Source organism: Coregonus lavaretus, assembly GCF_964263955.1.
Source record: "Coregonus lavaretus genome assembly, contig: HAP1_SCAFFOLD_2808, whole genome shotgun sequence".
NCBI classification, from domain to species: domain Eukaryota; kingdom Metazoa; phylum Chordata; class Actinopteri; order Salmoniformes; family Salmonidae; genus Coregonus; species Coregonus lavaretus.
This window is the reverse complement of record NW_028159793.1, coordinates 22501-42947: the sequence shown is the minus strand read 5'-3', so window position 1 is coordinate 42947 and position 20447 is coordinate 22501. Positions and strand designations below refer to the sequence as shown.

Here is a 20447-nt window from a genome sequence, read left to right as displayed (position 1 = left end):
GAAGCTTATCGGTTGAAAGAATATTCCAGACGTTATCTATTTCACAACTACCCACGGCTATGACAGCCTATTTACTGTTCTATCTGAGAAATCACTGTGCATCCACTGTCCCATTAGCCCAGCCAGGCGATTCATAAATATAATCTCCACTATAAAAAACAACAACATTATAGACATTATTTCCACTCGCTTTTAGACGAAACTATGACGACATGAAGTGGTGAAAAGTCTTATTTTGTGACTGTATAGGATGGACAGAGAGAGAGAGAGAGAGAGAGAGAGAGAGAGAGAGAGAGAGAGAGAGAGAGAGAGAGAGAGAGAGAGAGAGAGAGAGAGAGAGAGAGAGAGAGAGAGAGAGAGAAAGAGAGACCAAGGACTGATCACCCCAATCCACAAAAGTGGAGACAAATTTGACCCTAATAACTACCGTGGGATATACATCAACAGCAACCTTGGGAAAATCCTCCGCATTGTCATTAACAGCAGACATGTACATTTCCTCAGTGAAAACAATGTACTGAGCAAATGTCAAATTGTCTTTTTACCAAATTACCGTATGACAGACCACGTATTCACCCTGCACACCCTAATTGACAAACAAACAAACAAAACAAAGGCAAAGTCTTCTCATGCTTTGTTGATTTAAAAAAAGCTTTTGACTCAATTTGGCATGAGGGTCTGCTATACAAATTGATGGAAAGTGGTTTTGGGGGAAAAACATACGACATTATAAAATCCATGTATACAAACAACAAGTGTGCTGTTAAAATTGGCAAAAGACACACACATTTCTTTCCACAGGGCCGTGGGGTGAGACAGGGATGCAGCTTAAGCCCCACCCTCTTCAACATATATATCAACGAATTGGCGAGGGCACTAGAACAGTCTTTTTTTTTTCACATTTATTTAACCAGGTAAGCCAGTTGAGAACAAGTTCTCATTTACAACTGCGACCTGGCCAAGATAAAGCAAAGCAGTGCGATAAAAACAACAACAACACAGAGTTACACATGGGATAAACAAAATGTACAGTCAATAACACAATAGAAACACTATATACAGTTTGTGCAAATGTAGTAAGTTATGGAGGTAAGGCAATAAATAGGCCATAGTGCAAAATAATTACAATTTAGTATTACCACTGGAGTGATAGATGTGCAGAAGATGATGTGAAAATAGAGATACTGGGGTGCAAATGATCAAAATAAATAACAATGTAAATAACAATATGGGGATGAGGTAGTTGGGTGAGCTAATTACAGATGGGCTGTGTACAGGTGCAGTGATCGGTAAGCTGCTCTGACAACTGATGCTTAAAGTTAGTGAGGAGATAATTGTCTCCAGCTTCAGAGATTTTTGCAGTTTGTTCCAGTCATTTGCAGCAGAGAACTGGAAGGAATGCCGGCCAAAGGAAGTGTTGGCTTTGGGGATGACCAGTGAGATATACCTGCTGGAATGCATACCACGGGTGGGTGCTGCTATGGTGACCAATGATCTAAGATAAGGCGGGGATTTGCCTAGCAGTGATTTATAGATGACCTGGAGCCAGTGGGTTTGGCGACGAATATGTAGTGAGGGCCAGCCAACGAGAGCGTACAGGTCACAATGGTGGGTAGTATATGGGGCTTTGGTGACAAAACGGATGGCACTGTGATAGACTACATCCAATTTGCTGAGTAGAGTGTTGGAAGCTATTTTGTAAATTACATCGCCGAAGTCAAGGATCGGTAGGATAGTCCGTTTTACAAGGGCATGTTTGGCAGCATGAGTGAAGGAGGCTTTGTTGCGAAATAGGAAGCCGATTCTAGATTTAACTTTGGATTGGAGATGCTTAATGTGAGTCTGGAAGGAGAGTTTACAGTCTAACCAGACACCTAGGTATTTGTAGTTGTCCACATATTCTAAGTCAGACCCGCCGAGAGTAGTGATTCTAGTCGGGCGGGCGGGTGCAAGCAGCGTTCAATTGAAGAGCATACATTTAGTTTTACTAGCATTTAAGAGCAGTTGGAGGCCACGGAAGGAGTGTTGTATGGCATTGAAGCTCGTCTGGAGGTTTGTTAACACAGTGTCCAATGAAGGGCCAGATGTATACAAAATGGTGTCATCTGCGTAGAGGTGGATCTGAGAGTCACCAGCAGCAAGAGCGATATCATTGATATACACAGAGAAAAGAGTCTGCCCGAGAATTCACCCTGCAGTATGCAGCACCCGGCCTCACCCTACTAGAATCTGAAGTCAAATGTCTACTGTTTACTGATGATCTGGTGCGTCTGTCCCCAACCAAGGAGGGCCTACAGCAGCACCTAGATCTTCTGCACAGATTCTGTCAGACCTGGGCCCTGACAGTAAATCTCAGTAAGACAAAAATAATGGTGTTCCGAAAAAGTTCCAGTAGCCAGGACCACAAATACAAAGTCTAGACACTGTTGCCCTAGAGCACACAAAAAACTATACATACAGTGGGGAGAACAAGTATTAGATACACTGCCGATTTTGCAGGTTTTCCTACTTACAAAGCATGTAGAGGTCTGTAATTTTTAACATAGGTACACTTCAACTGTGAGAGACAGAATCTAAAACAAAAATCCAGAAAATCACATTGTATGATTTTTAAGTAATTAATTTGCATTTTATTGCATGACATAAGTATTTGATCACCTACCAACCAGTAAGAATTCCGGCTCTCACAGACCTGTTAGTTTTTCGTTAAGAAGCCCTCCTGTTCTCCACTCATTACCTGTATTAACTGCACCTGTTTGAACTCGTTACCTGTATAAAAGACACCTGTCCACACACTCAATCAAACAGACTCCAACCTCTCCACAATGGCCAAGACCAGAGAGCTGTGTAAGGACATCAGCGATAAAATTGTAGACCTGCACAAGGCTGGGATGGGCTACAGGACAATAGGCAAGCAGCTTGCTGAGAAGGCAACAACTGTTGGTGCAATTATTAGAAAATGGAAGAAGTTCAAGATGACGGTCAATCTCCCTCGGTCTGGGGCTCCATGCAAGATCTCACCTCGTGGGGCATCAATGATCATGAGGAAGGTGAGGGATCAGCCCAGAACTACACGACAGGACCTGGTCAATGACCTGAAGAGAGCTGGGACCACAGTCTCAAAGAAAACCATTAGTAACACACTACGCCGTCATGGATTAAAATCCTGCAGCGCACGCAAGGTCCCCCTGCTCAAGCCAGCGCATGTCCAGGCCCGTCTGAAGTTTGCCAATGACCATCTGGATGATCCAGAGGAGGAATGGGAGAAGGTCATGTGGTCTGATGAGAAAAAAATTGAGCTTTTTGTTCTAAACTCCACTCGCCGTGTTTGGAGGAAGAAGAAGGATGAGTACAACCCCAAGAACACCATCCCAACCGTGAAGCATAATTTTTTGGGGATCATTTTTTGGGGATGCTTTTCTGCAAAGGGGACAGGACGACTGCACCGTATTGAGGGGAGAATGGATGGGGCCATGTATCGCGAGATCTTGGCGAACAACCTCCTTCCCTCAGTAAGAGCATTGAAGATGGGTCGTGGCTGGGTCTTCCAGCATGACAACGACCCGAAACACACAGCCAGAGCAACTAAGGAGTGGCTCCGTAAGAAGCATCTCATGGTCCTGGAGTGGCCTAGCCAGTCTCCAGACCTGAACCCAATAGAACATCTTTGGAGGGAGCTGAAAGTCCGTATTGCCCAGCGACAGCCCCAAAACCTGAAGGATCTGGAGAAGGTCTGTATGGAGGAGTGGGCCAAAATCCCTGCTGCAGTGTGTGCAAACCTGGTCAAGACCTACAGCAAACGTATGATCTCTGTAATTGCAAACAAAGGTACCAAATATTAAGTTCTGCTTTTCTGATGTATCAAATACTTATGTCATGCAATAAAATGCAAATTAATTACTTAAAAATCATACAATGTGATTTTATGGATTTTTGTTTTAGATCCGTCTCTCACAGTTGAAGTGTACCTATGATAAAAATTACAGACCTCTACATGCTTTGTAAGTAGGAAAACCTGCAAAATCGGCAGTGTATCAAATACTTGTTCTCCCCACTGTACCTCGGCCTAAACATCAGCACCACAGGTAACTTCCACAAAGCTGTGAACGATCTGAGAGACAAGGCAAGAAGAGCCTTCTATGCCATCAAAAGGAACATAAAATTCAACATACCAATTAGGATCTGGCTAAAAATACTTGAATCAGTTATAGAACCCATTGCCCTTTATGGTTGTGAGGTCTGGGGTCCGCTCACCAACCAAGAATTCACAAAAAGGGACAATCACCAAATTGAGACTCTGCATGCAGAATTCTGCAAAAAATATCCTCTGTGTACAACTTAAAACACCAAATAATGCACGCAGAGCAGAATTAGGCCGATACCCACTTATGGTCAAAATCCAGAAAAGAGCTGTTAAATTCTACAACCACCTAAAAGGAGGCGATTCCCAAACCTTCCATAACAAAGCCATCACCTACAGAGAGATGAACTTGGAGAAGAGTCCCCTAAGCAAGCTGGTCCTGGGGCTCAGTTCACAAACACAAACAGACCCCACAGAGCCCCAAGACAGCAACACAATTAGACCCAACCAAATCATGAGAAAAAAAAAAGATAGTTACTTGACACATTGGAAAGAACAAACAAAAAAACAGAGCAAACTAGAATGCTATTTGGCCCTAAACAGAGAGTACACGGTGGCAGAATACCTGACCACTGTGACTGACCCAAACTTAAGGAAAGCTTTGACTATGTACAGACTCAGTGAGCATAGCCTTGCTATTGAGAAAGGCCGCCGTAGGCAGACCTGGCTCTCAAGAGAAGACAGGCTATGTGCACACTGCCCACAAAATGAGGTGGAAACTGAGCTGCACTTCCTAACCTCCTGCCAAATGTATGACCGTATTAGAGACACATATTTCCCTCAGATTACACAGACACACAAAGAATTAGAAAACAAATCCAATTTTGAAAAACTCCCTTATCTACTAGGTGAAATACCAAAGTGTGCCATCACAGCAGCAACATTTGTGACCTGTTGCCACAAGAAAAGGGCAACCAGTGAAGAACAAACACCATTGTAAATACAACCCATATTTATGTTGATTTATTTTCCCTTTTGTAACTATTTCCACATCATTACAACACCGTATATAGACATAATACGACATTTGAAATGTCTTTATTCTTTTGGAACTTTTGTGAGTGTAATGTTTACTGTTCATTTTTGTTTACTATCTACTTCACTTGCTTTAGCAATGTTAACATACGTTTCCCATGCCAATAAAGCCCTTAAATTGAATTGAGAGAGAGAGAGAAGAAAGAGAGAGAGAAAGAGAGAATGTGTTTTTACTGTTTTTCAACAGAACATTGTACAAGTGACAATAACATGCTGAATTGTGAGTACAACTCAAATTTGAATATTAAAATTGAAAATACTAACTAAAAATATGTTACGATTTCTAACTAGATGACTAGGTGACTAACTTTAGCTAGCTCGCTAATGCTAGCTAGGCGAGTGGTGAGAGGTGAGAGTTGAGGGTTAAGGTTAGGGGAAGGGTTAGCTAAAAAGGTTAAGGTTAGGGTTAGGTGAAGGGTTTGCTAAAAGGGTTAAGGTTAGGGTTAGGTGAAGGATTAGCTAAAAGGGTTAAGGTTAGGGGTAGGGAAAGGGTTAGCTAACATGCTAAGTAGTTGCAAAGTAGCTAAAAAGTAGTAAGTAGTTGAAAAGTTGCTAAAGTTGCTAGACGTTCATGTCGAGTCAATATTCCCTCAGGGGAGGAGTCAATATTCCTTCAGGGGAGGAGTCAATATTACCTCAGTGGAGGAGTCAATATTCCCTCAGTGGAGGAGTCAATATTACCTCTGGGGAGGAGTCAATATTCCCTCAGTGGAGGAGTCAATATTACCTCAGGGGAGGAGTCAATATTACCTCAGGGGAGGAGTAAATATTACCTCAGGGGAGGAGTCAATATTACATCAGGGGAGGAGTCAATATTACAGCAGGGGAGGAGCCAATATTCCCTCAGTAGAGGAGTCAATATTACCTCAGGGGAGGAGTCAATATTAATATTACCTCAGGGGAGGAGTCAATATTACCTCAGGGGAGGGGTCAATATTACCTCAGGGGAGGGGTCAATATTACCTCAGGGGAGGAGTCAATATTCCCTCAGGGGAGGAGTCAATATTAATATTACCTCAGGGGAGGAGTCAATATTACCTCAGGGGAGGGGTCAATATTACCTCAGGGGAGGGGTCAATATTACCTCAGGGGAGGAGTCAATATTCCCTCAGGGGAGGAGTCAATATTAATATTACCTCAGGGGAGGAGTCAATATTACCTCAGGGTAGGAGTCAATATTACCTCAGGGGAGGAGTCAATATTACCTCAGGGGAGGAGTCAATATTACCTCAGGGGAGGGGTCAATATTACCTCAGGGGAGGAGCAATGTTCCAGACAATATTTCTGGATTTTGATTTAAATTCTTCTTTAACAAAACAACTCTGTCACATATATACTGTCACATCATATACACTGTAGTAGTTGGTCTGTAACTCTGATCAGATCTGAACAGTATAAAGAGAGGACTTGGTGTATTCTGTTCAATTTCAATAAACATACAGTCCTACATACACACAACTAAGGACACCAATACTCTTACCTTGTCCCCCGTTCCACCACCTGGCTGCCACCTGTCCGCCCTCCAGCACCTGGCTGCCACCTGTCCGCCCTCCAGCACCTGTCTCCCCTCCACCACCTGGCCCCCCCTCCACTACCTGTCTCCCCTCCACCACCTGTCCCCCCTCCACCACCTGTCCCCCCTCCACCACCTGTCCCCCCTCCACCACCTGTCCCCCCTCCACCACCTGTCCCCCCTCCACCACCTGTCTCCCCTCCACTACCTGTCCGCCCTCCACTACCTGTCTCCCCTCCAACACCTGTCTCCCCTCCACCACCTGTCTCCCCTCCACCACCTGGCCCCCCTCCACCACCTGTCCGCCCTCCACTACCTGTCTCCCCTCCAGCACCTGTCCACCTGTCCCCCACCTGGTGTCTCAGACATGTGTTGTTGTAGGTTTAGGCTATGTGCTGTCTATTGGGGGCGGGGATTATTACTATTAGACCACACTCAGTATCTGGTCTGTCTCCCTCAAGTGGTCAAAGTCAGTAACTACAGTGTGTGTGGCTCTGTGGGATGCTGGTAACCCTCCAGACCAGGGATGGGAGAATGGCGTCCCCTTTTTTAGGCCCGCGGATCAATTTCAGTTGGAGTCTCAACTTACTGTTGACAGTTAGAATAGTACAATACACCAGGTGCAATTTCGAAATTCGGTTGTGCATCAGAAATTTTTCTCTTGTTGTGTCAGTCACTCAATTAGCCTATGTCAGCTAAAAAAATGTTTTATTGGTAAGTTAGTCTAGCCAGCATAGTAATCATGGTCGAATTAGCGACCGGGGGGCTCCCATCGATTTTGTAAGTCACTCTCACTCAGATATCATATTAATTACTGATAACATTTATCTCCGCCCCTATGGTAAAGTGTAGAATCGCAGGAAATTAACTCTAAAACTTCCGTTTCACTTAGGACCTCCAAAAGGCTAAGGCCGGCTCTGTCTAAACTTGTCTGGGTAATGAAACGTGGGTACGCAGACCCGCGAGCCACTCATGAGTTCAGGTTTTTTGGTGGCCACCACCCCCATCAAAGTTGCCCATCACTGCTCCAGACTCGACAATCAGTGCATGTATCACAATGGCTGAATTTACACAAGCAGCCCAATTCTGATATTTTGCCCCATTATTGGCAAAAGATCTGATCTGATTGGTCAAAAGACCAGTTAGCGGCAAAAGATCAGAATTGGGTGTTTCAGAGTATGAGTGCCCTTCAGATGATTTCATGGACAGGGGGGGGACCTGATCCTAGACATGCACTCCTACTCTGAAACGCTTAAATGAACAATGTGTTTCAGCTTGCCCCCAAGGGCATACTGTATACGGTATCCAATCTATCTGTAGTAGAGACTGTATACTGTATCCAATCTATCTGTAGTAGTGACTGTATACTGTATCCAATCTATCTGTAGTAGTGACTGTATACTGTATCCAATCTATCTGTAGTAAAGACTGTATACTGTATTCAATCTATCTGTAGTAGAGACTGTATACTGTATCCAATCTATCTGTAGTAGAGACTGTATACTGTATCCAATCTATCTGTAGTAAAGACTGTATACTGTATCCAATCTATCTGTAGTAGAGACTGTATACTGTATCCAATCTATCTGTAGTAGAGACTGTATACTGTATCCAATCTATCTGTAGTAGAGACTGTATACTGTATCCAATCTATCTGTCGTAGTGACTGTATACTGTATCCAATCTATCTGTAGTGGAGACGGTATACTGTATCCAATCTATCTGTAGTAGAGACTGTATACTGTATCCAATCTATCTGTCGTAGTGACTATATACTGTATCCAATCTATCTGTAGTAGAGACTGTATACTGTATCCAATCTATCTGAGGTAGAGACTGTATACTGTATTCAATCTATCTGTAGTAGTGACTGTATACTGTATCCAATCTATCTGTAGTAGAGACTGTATACTGTATCCAATCTATCTGTAGTAGTGACTGTATACTGTATCCAATCTATCTGTAGTGGAGACGGTATACTGTATCCAATCTATCTGTAGTAGAGACTGTATACTGTATCCAATCTATCTGTAGTAGTGACTGTATCCCCTGTTCAATCATTAGACCATTTACTGGAGCCCCAACCTGAGATGTTTAAAATATTCTTAGTATGACAGACACCTTCTGTGACTTCAGGTATTCTAATAGTATTAGATATAGCTACATTTGTTTCAAAGAAAACAAGTTTGGAATATTGTTCTGACACATGTTCTTATTCATTAGACTATTCAGATTTTTATTTTATTTTGCAGTACTGTAGATGTTTTCTGTTGCATCTGTTGCCATAGTGCAAAACATCACTTTACAATTGTGGTTCAGAAAACACTTCAAAATGTGATCCACTTTAATAAGTAGTATTTACAATATGTACACTTTAGCACAATAACACCAACTTTATTACCACTACTATGTCCAATTTCATTTTTGATTAGTACATATTTACATTTGTTACTAATAAGACCATATTATATTGTAAAATGACAAAAAATATATAAAAAAACAGACATGATAAACAATTTAAAGTATGCGTGCCTGGTTTCATATTAGTTTGACTGAGACCGTGGTACAGCGTTATGTGTGAACAAGTTCACTGGTGCATCATGGTCCCAATACTTTGATCAATACCGTTAAAAACACAGCTGGCCGTGATAGCACATTGTTCGGGTACACCCAGTCAGTTATCCATATCAAAACAGTTCAAAGGTATCCCAGTCCATATGACACGTATGCTAATTCTAGGGGGGGGGATCTTACGGGTTCAAACCATACGTGTCTTCCTCCATCTTTGTAAAGACAACCTAATATTCACATTTGGTCTTCAGCTTTCAGTGGAGGCGGCTCGACGACTCTCAACTCCCTCACATTCTCAGTCATTTCCCAACAGATTGAAATAAAGTGTTTAAAAACTCGGATTCTCCAGCACTTCTAGGCCCATTGTTTCCTAATCCAGGGCCCGTATCTGAACTCCTTCTAGGCCCATTGTTTCCTAATCCAGGGCCCGTATCTGAACTCCTTCTAGGCCCATTGTTTCCTAATCCAGGGCCCGTATCTGAACTCCTTCTAGGCCCATTGTTTCCTAATCCAGGGCCCGTATCTGTAAATGTAAAATGTATCAACAAAGCGTCTCAGAGTAGAAAGTTGGTGGTAAGTGCTGAGAATATAAATATTTTACTCCTCCTCTGATGGGTAAAAAAACAAGCTAGGCATTAAACCTCTTTAGTGATATGAGTCCTACGTAGTGGACAGATATTTAGGAGACCTCATGAGCTGACCTGACCAGTTCAGAGTTACCAGCAGGTGTCTTGGTAATTTTAAAAAGGCCTGCAACATTGTTAAAAAAAATATGTCTAAGTAATAAATTGGGAAAATGATAAAACTTTCAAAAATGTTATGCAACATTATCGGCAAGTGACTTGATGCCTACAGTACTGTACCAAATCAATTTAGAGTAGTTATCCGGGAGTTAAGAGTGTTGACATAGCGGCAATATTATAAAAATTCCACTTTTAACTAACATCAGAATTGGTTAAAAAAAAAGGTTATGCATGCCAACATATTAGGCAATAATTAGGAGTAGGCAAAGTGATCAGGTCAGACAAATTATATCAAACTTTTACCATTGCAACATTTGATGTACAGTCACATTCACCTTGGTTGGTCTGAATCGTGCTGTAGAGATCACAGCTGGCAATGCCTCATCGTGATTGGTTATTCCCCATCATTTGCAACAATGTCAATGAGCGTCATCACCATCCTTCCTTTGCGGTACCTCCAACTGTCGTGATTACCAGCTGAGATAAACTTTCACGAGTTGATTTTACTCCTGGCTCAGAGTTTGTCTGGGCAGTGTCTTAACATCATCCTAAAAGCTACTCTGGTAGCTGGGAGTATTTTTGGGTCTTAAAAACAGGTTAACAGTATTCCTAAGACCATTTCTGAGACGCTATGTGGATATGTCCCCTGGTCAGAGAAGACATTTAAACTAATCCCAGTTAATTCTCTTCTTGACTCTTTGATGAAGACAACACTGCATTACTGGGCGACAGGGCTTGGACTGGTGCTGCACACCTGGTACACCTCTAAGGTCAGGTCAGAGGTCAGGTAAACTCGGTCGAAGAACCAGCAGACTGCACTTCTCCAGGGTCAGAATAGGGTCACTCCAGATCGTAGAAGACAGTTTGAAAGCGAGATAACTATCTAACAGAGTACCCTGCTCTCTCCCTCCTGCCTTGCTTCTTCAGTAGCTGAATGCGGTTGTGGCAGTAGAACTTGATGGCCCTCCAGTCGCGCTGGTTGCTGACCAGCAGGGGACACAGCTGCAGGCAGCGCTCGCAGTCCGCCTTGGCTGGCACGCGGAGCTCCATGATGTTCCTCTTCAGGTGCGTCTCCACGGCGACGCGCTCCGCCTCCGACCAGGGCCGCTTCAGCACCCCACGCTTCCCTGGGAACACAGGACAGAGTCATGAACATCAATTTCCCAATTCCAAATCCATCCCCACCGAGCACCTAACCCCTAAACACTTGTGTATACTGTATATATTCATGATACATCATAGTTTTGATCTCCTTACATATTTTTGTATAGTTTAAAAAGTATATATATATATATATATATATATATATATATATATAAGTACAGGCTGGGATATAGAGAGAGGAGTACAAAAAGTAGCCAGTCACCTGACCAAGGGCTCGTGGGGGCATGTGTGGTCCGGCACACTTGAGTAGATTTGAAAGGGCTCGATAGGTGTGAGGAAGTTACCGATTGGCTTGTCGAGTCCCTCAATTTTTTCAACATTTCTGATGCTAGCACACGTCGGCTTGGATGGATGTAGCGCAATAATGGGTTTTCGAAGCGGCTATTGTTCAGACACATTCACCCAAATAGGCATGAATAGGTAAAGCATCGGGTAGGAAACATTCCATGGTACATGCCTGACTTGGGCTGAATGATTCTCCTATTGTGGGCACCAGGGAGCGAAGGGTTGACAGAGGAGGGAGGGGGTGCCTTCTTGCGGGGGGGTCGACCTGGTCGCTTCTTCACCACCTTCTCCTTAAACTTCTCTGCCTCCCCGTCCGAGTCGTCTGAGAAGGACTCAGCAGAGTTCCCGGACATCACTGTTGGGTAGGGTAGAAGACAGAGAGAGCACGTTGGGTAGGGGTAGAAGACAGAGAGCACGTTGGGTAGGGGTAGAAGACAGAGAGAGCACGTTGGGTAGGGGTAGAAGACAGAGAGCACGTTGGGTAGGGGTAGAAGACAGAGAGAGCACGTTGGGTAGGGGTAGAAGACAGAGAGCACGTTGGGTAGTGATAGAAGACAGAGAGCACGTTGGGTAGGGTAGAAGACAGAGAGAGCACGTTGGGTAGGGTAGAAGACAGAGAGAGCACGTTGGGTAGGGGTAGAAGACAGAGAGAGCACGTTGGGTAGGGTAGAAGACAGAGAGAGCACGTTGGGTAGGGGTAGAAGACAGAGAGAGCACGTTGGGTAGGGTAGAAGACAGAGAGAGCACATTGGGTAGGGGTAGAAGACAGAGAGCACGTTGGGTAGGGGTAGAAGACAGAGAGCACGTTGGGTAGGGGTAGAAGACAGAGAGCACGTTGGGTAGTGATAGAAGACAGAGAGAGCACGTTGGGTAGGGTAGAAGACAGAGAGAGCACGTTGGGTAGGGGTAGAAGACAGAGAGAGCACGTTGGGTAGGGGTAGAAGACAGAGAGCACGTTGGGTAGGGGGAGAAGACAGAGAGAGAACGTTGGGTAGGGGTAGAAGACAGAGAGCACGTTGGGTAGGGGTAGAAGACAGAGAGAGCACGTTGGGTAGGGGTAGAAGACAGAGAGAGCACGTTGGGTAGGGGTAGAAGACAGAGAGAGCATGTTGGGTAGGGGTAGAAGACAGAGAGCATGTTGGGTAGGGGTAGAAGACAGAGAGAGCACGTTGGGTAGGGGTAGAAGACAGAGAGAGCACGTTGGGTAGGGGTAGAAGACAGAGAGCACGTTGGGTAGGGGTAGAAGACAGAGAGCACGTTGGGTAGGGTAGAAGACAGAGAGAGCATGTTGGGTAGGGGTAGAAGACAGAGAGCACGTTGGGTAGGGGTAGAAGACAGAGAGAGCACGTTGGGTAGGGGTAGAAGACAGAGAACACGTTGGGTAGTGATAGAAGACAGAGAGAGCACGTTGGGTAGGGGCAGAAGACAGAGAGCACGTTGGGTAGGGGTAGAAGACAGAGAGAGCACGTTGGGTAGGGTAGAAGACAGAGAGCACGTTGGGTAGGAGAGAAGACAGAGAGCACGTTGGGTAGGGGTAGAAGACAGAGAGCACGTTGGGTAGGGGTAGAAGACAGAGAGAGCACGTTGGGTAGGGGTAGAAGACAGAGAGCACGTTGGGTAGGGGTAGAAGACAGAGAGCATGTTGGGTAGGGGTAGAAGACAGAGAGCACGTTGGGTAGTGATAGAAGACAGAGAGCACGTTGGGTAGGGGTAGAAGACAGAGAGAGAACGTTGGGTAGGGGTAGAAGACAGAGAGAGCACGTTGGGTAGGGGTAGAAGACAGAGAGAGCACGTTGGGTAGGGGTAGAAGACAGAGAGCACGTTGGGTAGGGGTAGAAGACAGAGAGAGCACGTTGGGTAGGGGTAGAAGACAGAGAGAGCACGTTGGGTAGGGTAGAAGACAGAGAGCACGTTGGGTAGGGGTAGAAGACAGAGAGCACGTTGGGTAGGGTAGAAGACAGAGAGAGCACGTTGGGTAGGGTAGAAGACAGAGAGCACGTTGGGTAGGGTAGAAGACAGAGAGAGCATGTTGGGTAGGGGTAGAAGACAGAGAGCATGTTGGGTAGGGGTAGAAGACAGAGAGCACGTTGGGTAGTGATAGAAGACAGAGAGCACGTTGGGTAGGGGTAGAAGACAGAGAGAGCACGTTGGGTAGGGTAGAAGACAGAGAGCACGTTGGGTAGTGTAGAAGACAGAGAGCACGTTGGGTAGGGTAGAAGACAGAGAGAGCACGTTGGGTAGGGGTAGAAGACAGAGAGAGCACGTTGGGTAGGGTAGAAGACAGAGAGCATGTTGGGTAGGGTAGAAGACAGAGAGCATGTTGGGTAGGGGTAGAAGACAGAGAGCACGTTGGGTAGGGGTAGAAGACAGAGAGCACGTTGGGTAGGGGTAGAAGACAGAGAGAGCACGTTGGGTAGGGTAGAAGACAGAGAGAGCACGTTGGGTAGGGTAGAAGACAGAGAGAGCACGTTGGGTAGGGGTAGAAGACAGAGAGAGCACGTTGGGTAGGGTAGAAGACAGAGAGAGCATGTTGGGTAGGGGTAGAAGACAGAGAGCACGTTGGGTAGGGGTAGAAGACAGAGAGAGCACGTTGGGTAGGGTAGAAGACAGAGAGAGCACGTTGGGTAGGGTAGAAGACAGAGAGCACGTTGGGTAGGGTAGAAGACAGAGAGAGCACGTTGGGTAGGGGTAGAAGACAGAGAGCACGTTGGGTAGGGTAGAAGACAGAGAGCACGTTGGGTAGGGGTAGAAGACAGAGAGCATGTTGGGTAGGGTAGAAGACAGAGAGCACGTTGGGTAGAGGTAGAAGACAGAGAGAGCACGTTGGGTAGGGTAGAAGACAGAGAGCACGTTGGGTAGGGTAGAAGACAGAGAGAGCATGTTGGGTAGGGTAGAAGACAGAGAGCACGTTGGGTAGGGGTAGAAGACAGAGAGCACGTTGGGTAGGGGTAGAAGACAGAGAGCACGTTGGGTAGGGGTAGAAGACAGAGAGAGCACGTTGGGTAGGGTAGAAGACAGAGAGCACGTTGGGTAGGGGTAGAAGACAGAGAGCACGTTGGGTAGGGGTAGAAGACAGAGAGCACGTTGGGTAGGGTAGAAGACAGAGAGAGCACGTTGGGTAGGGGCAGAAGACAGAGAGAGCACAACAACAGGAATATAACACATTTACAACATGCTTTGTTCATTCACTATCACCTGCCATTACAATGTAAAAGGCTTGGAGACTCAGGGCAAGGTTTTCCTCTGGCATTTACGTAATGAGCAAACCAGAACATATCACACAGACGAGATGTCCGTTAACAATATATGTGAAGGACAGATGGTTGTACGGCAGGCAATGCAATTACAAGGTGCCCTGTTCAGAGTTCCCATCTATTTAGAATGTTCCGGTAAGTTTGCTCCCATCTGTGTCAGAGCGGGAGGAGAATCACCCTTCATGTCACCTCGGTGTAAAGCTCTAAACTAGCAATCACTTACTACTGCTTTATTACCAACTTACAAATAGTAAACATACCGCTAGTGAGCATGACCAGCATACTTGTTAGTAAACATACCGCTAGTGAGCATGACCAGCATACTTGTTAGTAAACATACCGCTAGTGAGCATGACCAGCATACTTGTTAGTAAACATACCGCTAGTGAGCATGACCAGCATACTTGTTAGTAAACATTCCGCTAGTGAGCATGACCAGCATACTTGTTAGTAAACATTCCGCTAGTTAGCATGACCAGCATACTTGTTAGTAAACATACCGCTAGTGAGCATGACCAACATACTTGTTAGTAAACATACCGCTAGTGAGCATGACCAGCATACTTGTTAGTAAACATACCGCTAGTGAGCATGACCAGCATACTTGTTAGTAAACATACCGCTAGTGAGCATGACCAGCATACTTGTTAGTAAACATTCCGCTAGTGAGCATGACCAGCATACTTGTTAGTAAACATTCCGCTAGTTGGCATGACCAGCATACTTGTTAGTAAACATACCGCTAGTGAGCATGACCAACATACTTGTTAGTAAACATACCGCTAGTGAGCATGACAAGCATACTTGTTAGTAACATACTGCTAGTGAGCATGACCAGCATACTTGTTAGTAAATATGACCAGCATACTTGTTAGTAAACATGACCAGCATACTTGCTAGTGAGCATGACCAGCATACTTGTTAGTAAACATGACCAGCATACTTGTTAGTAAATATGACCAGCATACTTGTTAGTAAACATGACCAGCATACTTGTTAGTAAATATGACCAGCATACGTGTTAGTAAACATGACCAGCATACTTGCTAGTGAGCATGACCAGCATACTTGTTAGTAAACATGACCAGCATACTTGTTAGTAAATATGACCAGCATACTTGTTAGTAAACATGACCAGCATACTTGCTAGTGAGCATGACCAGCATACTTGTTAGTAAACATGACCAGCATACTTGCTAGTAAACATGACCAGCATACTTGGTAGTAAACATAGCCCTAGTGAGCATGACCAGCATACTTGTTAGTAAACATAGCCCTAGTGAGCATGACCAGCATACTTGGTGTTAAACATGACCAGCATACTTGTTAGTAAACATACCGCTAGTGAGCATGACCAACATACTTGTTAGTAAACATACCGCTAGTGAGCATGACCAACATACTTGTTAGTAAACATACCGCTAGTGAGCATGACCAGCATACTTGTTAGTAAACATTCCGCTAGTGAGCATTACAATTACATTTTAGTCATTTAGCAGACGCTCTTATCCAGAGCGACTTACAGTTAAGTGAGGGCATACATTTTCATACTGGCCCCCCGTGGGAAATGAACCCACAACCCTGGCGTTGCAAGCGCCATACTCTACCAGCTGAGCTACAGGGGACTGCATACTTGTTAGTAAACATACCGCTAGTGAGCATGACAAGCATATTTGTTAGTAACATACTGCTAGTGCGCATGACCAGCATACTTGTTAGTAAATATGACCAGCATACTTGTTAGTAAACATGACCAGCATACTTGCTAGTGAGCATGACCAGCATACTTGTTAGTAAACATGACCAGCATACTTGTTAGTAAATATGACCAGCATACTTGTTAGTAATCATGACCAGCATACTTGTTAGTAAATATGACCAGCATACGTGTTAGTAAACATGACCAGCATACTTGCTAGTGAGCATGACCAGCATACTTGTTAGTAAACATGACCAGCATACTTGTTAGTAAATATGAGCAGCATACTTGTTAGTAAACATGACCAGCATACTTGCTAGTGAGCATGACCAGCATACTTGTTAGTAAACATGACCAGCATACTTGCTAGTAAACATGACCAGCATACTTGCTAGTAAACATGACCAGCATACTTGCTAGTAAACATGACCAGCATACTTGCTAGTAAACATGACCAGCATACTTGCTAGTAAACATAGCCCTAGTGAGCATGACCAGCATACTTGTTAGTAAACATAGCCCTAGTGAGCATGACCAGCATACTTGGTGTTAAACATGACCAGCATACTTGGTGTTAAACATAGCCCTAGTGAGCATGACCAGCATACTTGGTAGTAAACATGACCAGCATACTTGGTGTTAAACATAGCCCTAGTGATCATGACCAGCATACTTGCCATGCCTCCCTTGTTAACAAAGCTATCATTACTCTACTGCCGTTTCCACCTCTCCTCCATCCCAATGAGATGGGGAGATGCCTAATTCACATCTAAAATGCAACTATTCTCCGTCATGAACAGAACCCCCCCCAACTCTCTGATTAGGGATGGAGTTCTGCGATGGATTAGCTTGGTCACGCCAGAGCCCAGTTCCCTGTAGTACCCCCTTACCATCCCTGTAGTACCCCCTTACCATCCCTGTAGTACCCCCTTACCATCCCTGTAGTGCCCCCTTACCACCCAGTTCCCTGTAGTACCCCCTTACCATCCCTGTAGTACCCCCTTACCATCCCTGTAGTGCCCCCTTACCACCCAGTTCCCTGTAGTACCCCCTTACCATCCCTGTAGTGCCCCCTTACCACCCAGTTCCCTGTAGTACCCCCTTACCATCCCTGTAGTACCCCCTTACCATCCCTGTAGTACCCCCTTACCACCCAGTTCCCTGTAGTACCCCCTTACCACCCAGTTCCCTGTAGTACCCCCTTACCATCCCTGTAGTGCCCCCTTACCACCCAGTTCCCTGTAGTACCCCCTTACCATCCCTGTAGTACCCCCTTACCATCCCTGTAGTGCCCCCTTACCACCCAGTTCCCTGTAGTACCCCCTTACCATCCCTGTAGTACCCCCTTACCACCCAGTTCCCTGTAGTACCCCCTTACCATCCCTGTAGTACCCCCTTACCACCCAGTTCCCTGTAGTACCCCCTTACCATCCCTGTAGTACCCCCTTACCACCCAGTTCCCTGTAGTACCCCCTTACCATCCCTGTAGTACCCCCTTACCACCCAGTTCCCTGTAGTACCCCCTTACCATCCCTGTAGTGCCCCCTTACCATCCCTGTAGTGCCCCCTTACCACCCAGTTCCCTGTAGTACCCCCTTACCATCCCTGTAGTACCCCCTTACCATCCCTGTAGTACCCCCTTACCACCCAGTTCCCTGTAGTACCCCCTTACCATCCCTGTAGTGCCCCCTTACCACCCAGTTCCCTGTAGTACCCCCTTACCACCCAGTTCCCTGTAGTGCCCCCTTACCATCCCTGTAGTACCCCCTTACCACCCAGTTCCCTGTAGTACCCCCTTACCACCCAGTTCCCTGTAGTACCCCCTTACCATCCCTGTAGTACCCCCTTACCACCCAGTTCCCTGTAGTACCCCCTTACCATCCCTGTAGTACCCCCTTACCATCACTGTAGTGCCCCCTTACCACCCAGTTCCCTGTAGTACCCCCTTACCATCCCTGTAGTGCCCCCTTACCATCACTGTAGTGCCCCCTTACCACCCAGTTCCCTGTAGTGCCCCCTTACCATCCCTGTAGTACCCCCTTACCATCCCTGTAGTACCCCCTTACCATCCCTGTAGTACCCCCTTACCACCCAGTTCCCTGTAGTACCCCCTTACCATCCCTGTAGTACCCCCTTACCATCACTGTAGTGCCCCCTTACCACCCAGTTCCCTGTAGTACCCCCTTACCATCCCTGTAGTGCCCCCTTACCATCACTGTAGTGCCCCCTTACCACCCAGTTCCCTGTAGTGCCCCCTTACCATCCCTGTAGTACCCCCTTACCATCCCTGTAGTGCCCCCTTACCATCCCTGTAGTACCCCCTTACCATCCCTGTAGTGCCCCCTTACCATCCCTGTAGTGCCCCCTTACCATCCCTGTAGTGCCCCCTTACCACCCAGTTCCCTGTAGTACCCCCTTACCATCCCTGTAGTGCCCCCTTACCATCCCTGTAGTACCCCCTTACCATCCCTATAGTGCCCCCTTACCACCCAGTTCCCTGTAGTACCCCCTTACCACCCAGTTCCCTGTAGTGCCCCCTTACCACCCAGTTCCCTGTAGTACCCCCTTACCATCCCTGTAGTGCCCCCTTACCATCCCTGTAGTACCCCCTTACCACCCAGTTCCCTGTAGTACCCCCTTACCACCCAGTTCCCTGTAGTGCCCCCTTACCACCCAGTTCCCTGTAGTACCCCCTTACCATCCCTGTAGTACCCCCTTACCGTCCCTGTAGTACCCCCTTACCATCCCTGTAGTACCCCCTTACCATCCCTGTAGTTCCCCCTTACCATCCCTGTAGTGCCCCCTTACCACCCAGTTCCTTGTAGTACCCCCTTACCATCCCTGTAGTGCCCCCTTACCACCCAGTTCCCTGTAGTACCCCCTTACCATCCCTGTAGTGCCCCCTTACCATCCCTGTAGTGCCCCCTTACCACCCAGTTCCCTGTAGTGCCCCCTTACCACCCAGTTCCCTGTAGTACCCCCTTACCACCCAGTTCCCTGTAGTGCCCCCTTACCATCCCTGTAGTACCCCCTTACCATCCCTGTAGTGCCCCCTTACCATCCCTGTAGTGCCCCCTTACCATCCCTGTAGTGCCCCCTTACCATCCCTGTAGTGCCCCCTTACCATCCCTGTAGTGCCCCCTTACCACCCCTGTAGTGCCCCCTTACCATCCCTGTAGTGCCCCCTTACCACCCAGTTCCCTGTAGTACCCCCTTACCATCCCTGTAGTGCCCCCTTACCACCCAGTTCCCTGTAGTGCCCCCTTACCATCCCTGTAGTGCCCCCTTACCATCCCTGTAGTGCCCCCTTACCACCCAGTTCCCTGTAGTGCCCCCTTACCATCCCTGTAGTGCCCCCTTACCATCCCTGTAGTACCCCCTTACCATCCCTGTAGTGCCCCCTTACCACCCAGTTCCCTGTAGTACCCCCTTACCATCCCTGTAGTGCCCCCTTACCATCCCTGTAGTGCCCCCTTACCACCCAGTTCCCTGTAGTACCCCCTTACCATCCCTGTAGTGCCCCCTTACCACCCAGTTCCCTGTAGTACCCCCTTACCACCCAGTTCCCTGTAGTGCCCCCTTACCATCCCTGTAGTACCCCCTTACCATCCCTGTAGTACCCCCTTACCATCCCTGTAGTGCCCCCTTACCACCCAGTTCCCTGTAGTACCCCCTTACCATCCCTGTAGTGCCCCCTTACCACCCAGTTCCCTGTAGTACCCCCTTACCACCCAGTTCCCTGTAGTACCCCCTTACCATCCCTGTAGTGCCCCCTTACCACCCAGTTCACTGTAGTGCCCCCTTACCATCCCTGTAGTACCCCCTTACCACCCAGTTCCCTGTAGTACCCCCTTACCACCCAGTTCCCTGTAGTACCCCCTTACCATCCCTGTAGTGCCCCCTTACCATCCCTGTAGTACCCCCTTACCATCCCTGTAGTGCCCCCTTACCACCCAGTTCACTGTAGTGCCCCCTTACCATCCCTGTAGTACCCCCTTACCACCCAGTTCCCTGTAGTACCCCCTTACCATCCCTGTAGTGC

The 20447-nt window shown here is 46.6% G+C and overlaps 1 protein-coding gene across 1 annotated transcript in view; it reads right to left on the bottom strand.

Moving 5' to 3' along the window:
* Positions 1 to 6520: 6520 nt before the first annotated feature.
* The window catches only part of LOC311122435 (uncharacterized protein), a gene marked incomplete at both ends in the record, with an annotated part of 29341 nt that continues 15414 nt past the window's right edge, over positions 6521 to 20447 (bottom strand). Inside the window, 4 exons of the mRNA XM_084196790.1 lie at positions 6521 to 6561; positions 6657 to 7042; positions 10899 to 11130; positions 11625 to 11807. Of these exons, the coding sequence (XP_084052916.1) occupies positions 6521 to 6561; positions 6657 to 7042; positions 10899 to 11130; positions 11625 to 11807 (842 nt within the window). The remainder of the gene's footprint in view (positions 6562 to 6656; positions 7043 to 10898; positions 11131 to 11624; positions 11808 to 20447) is intronic.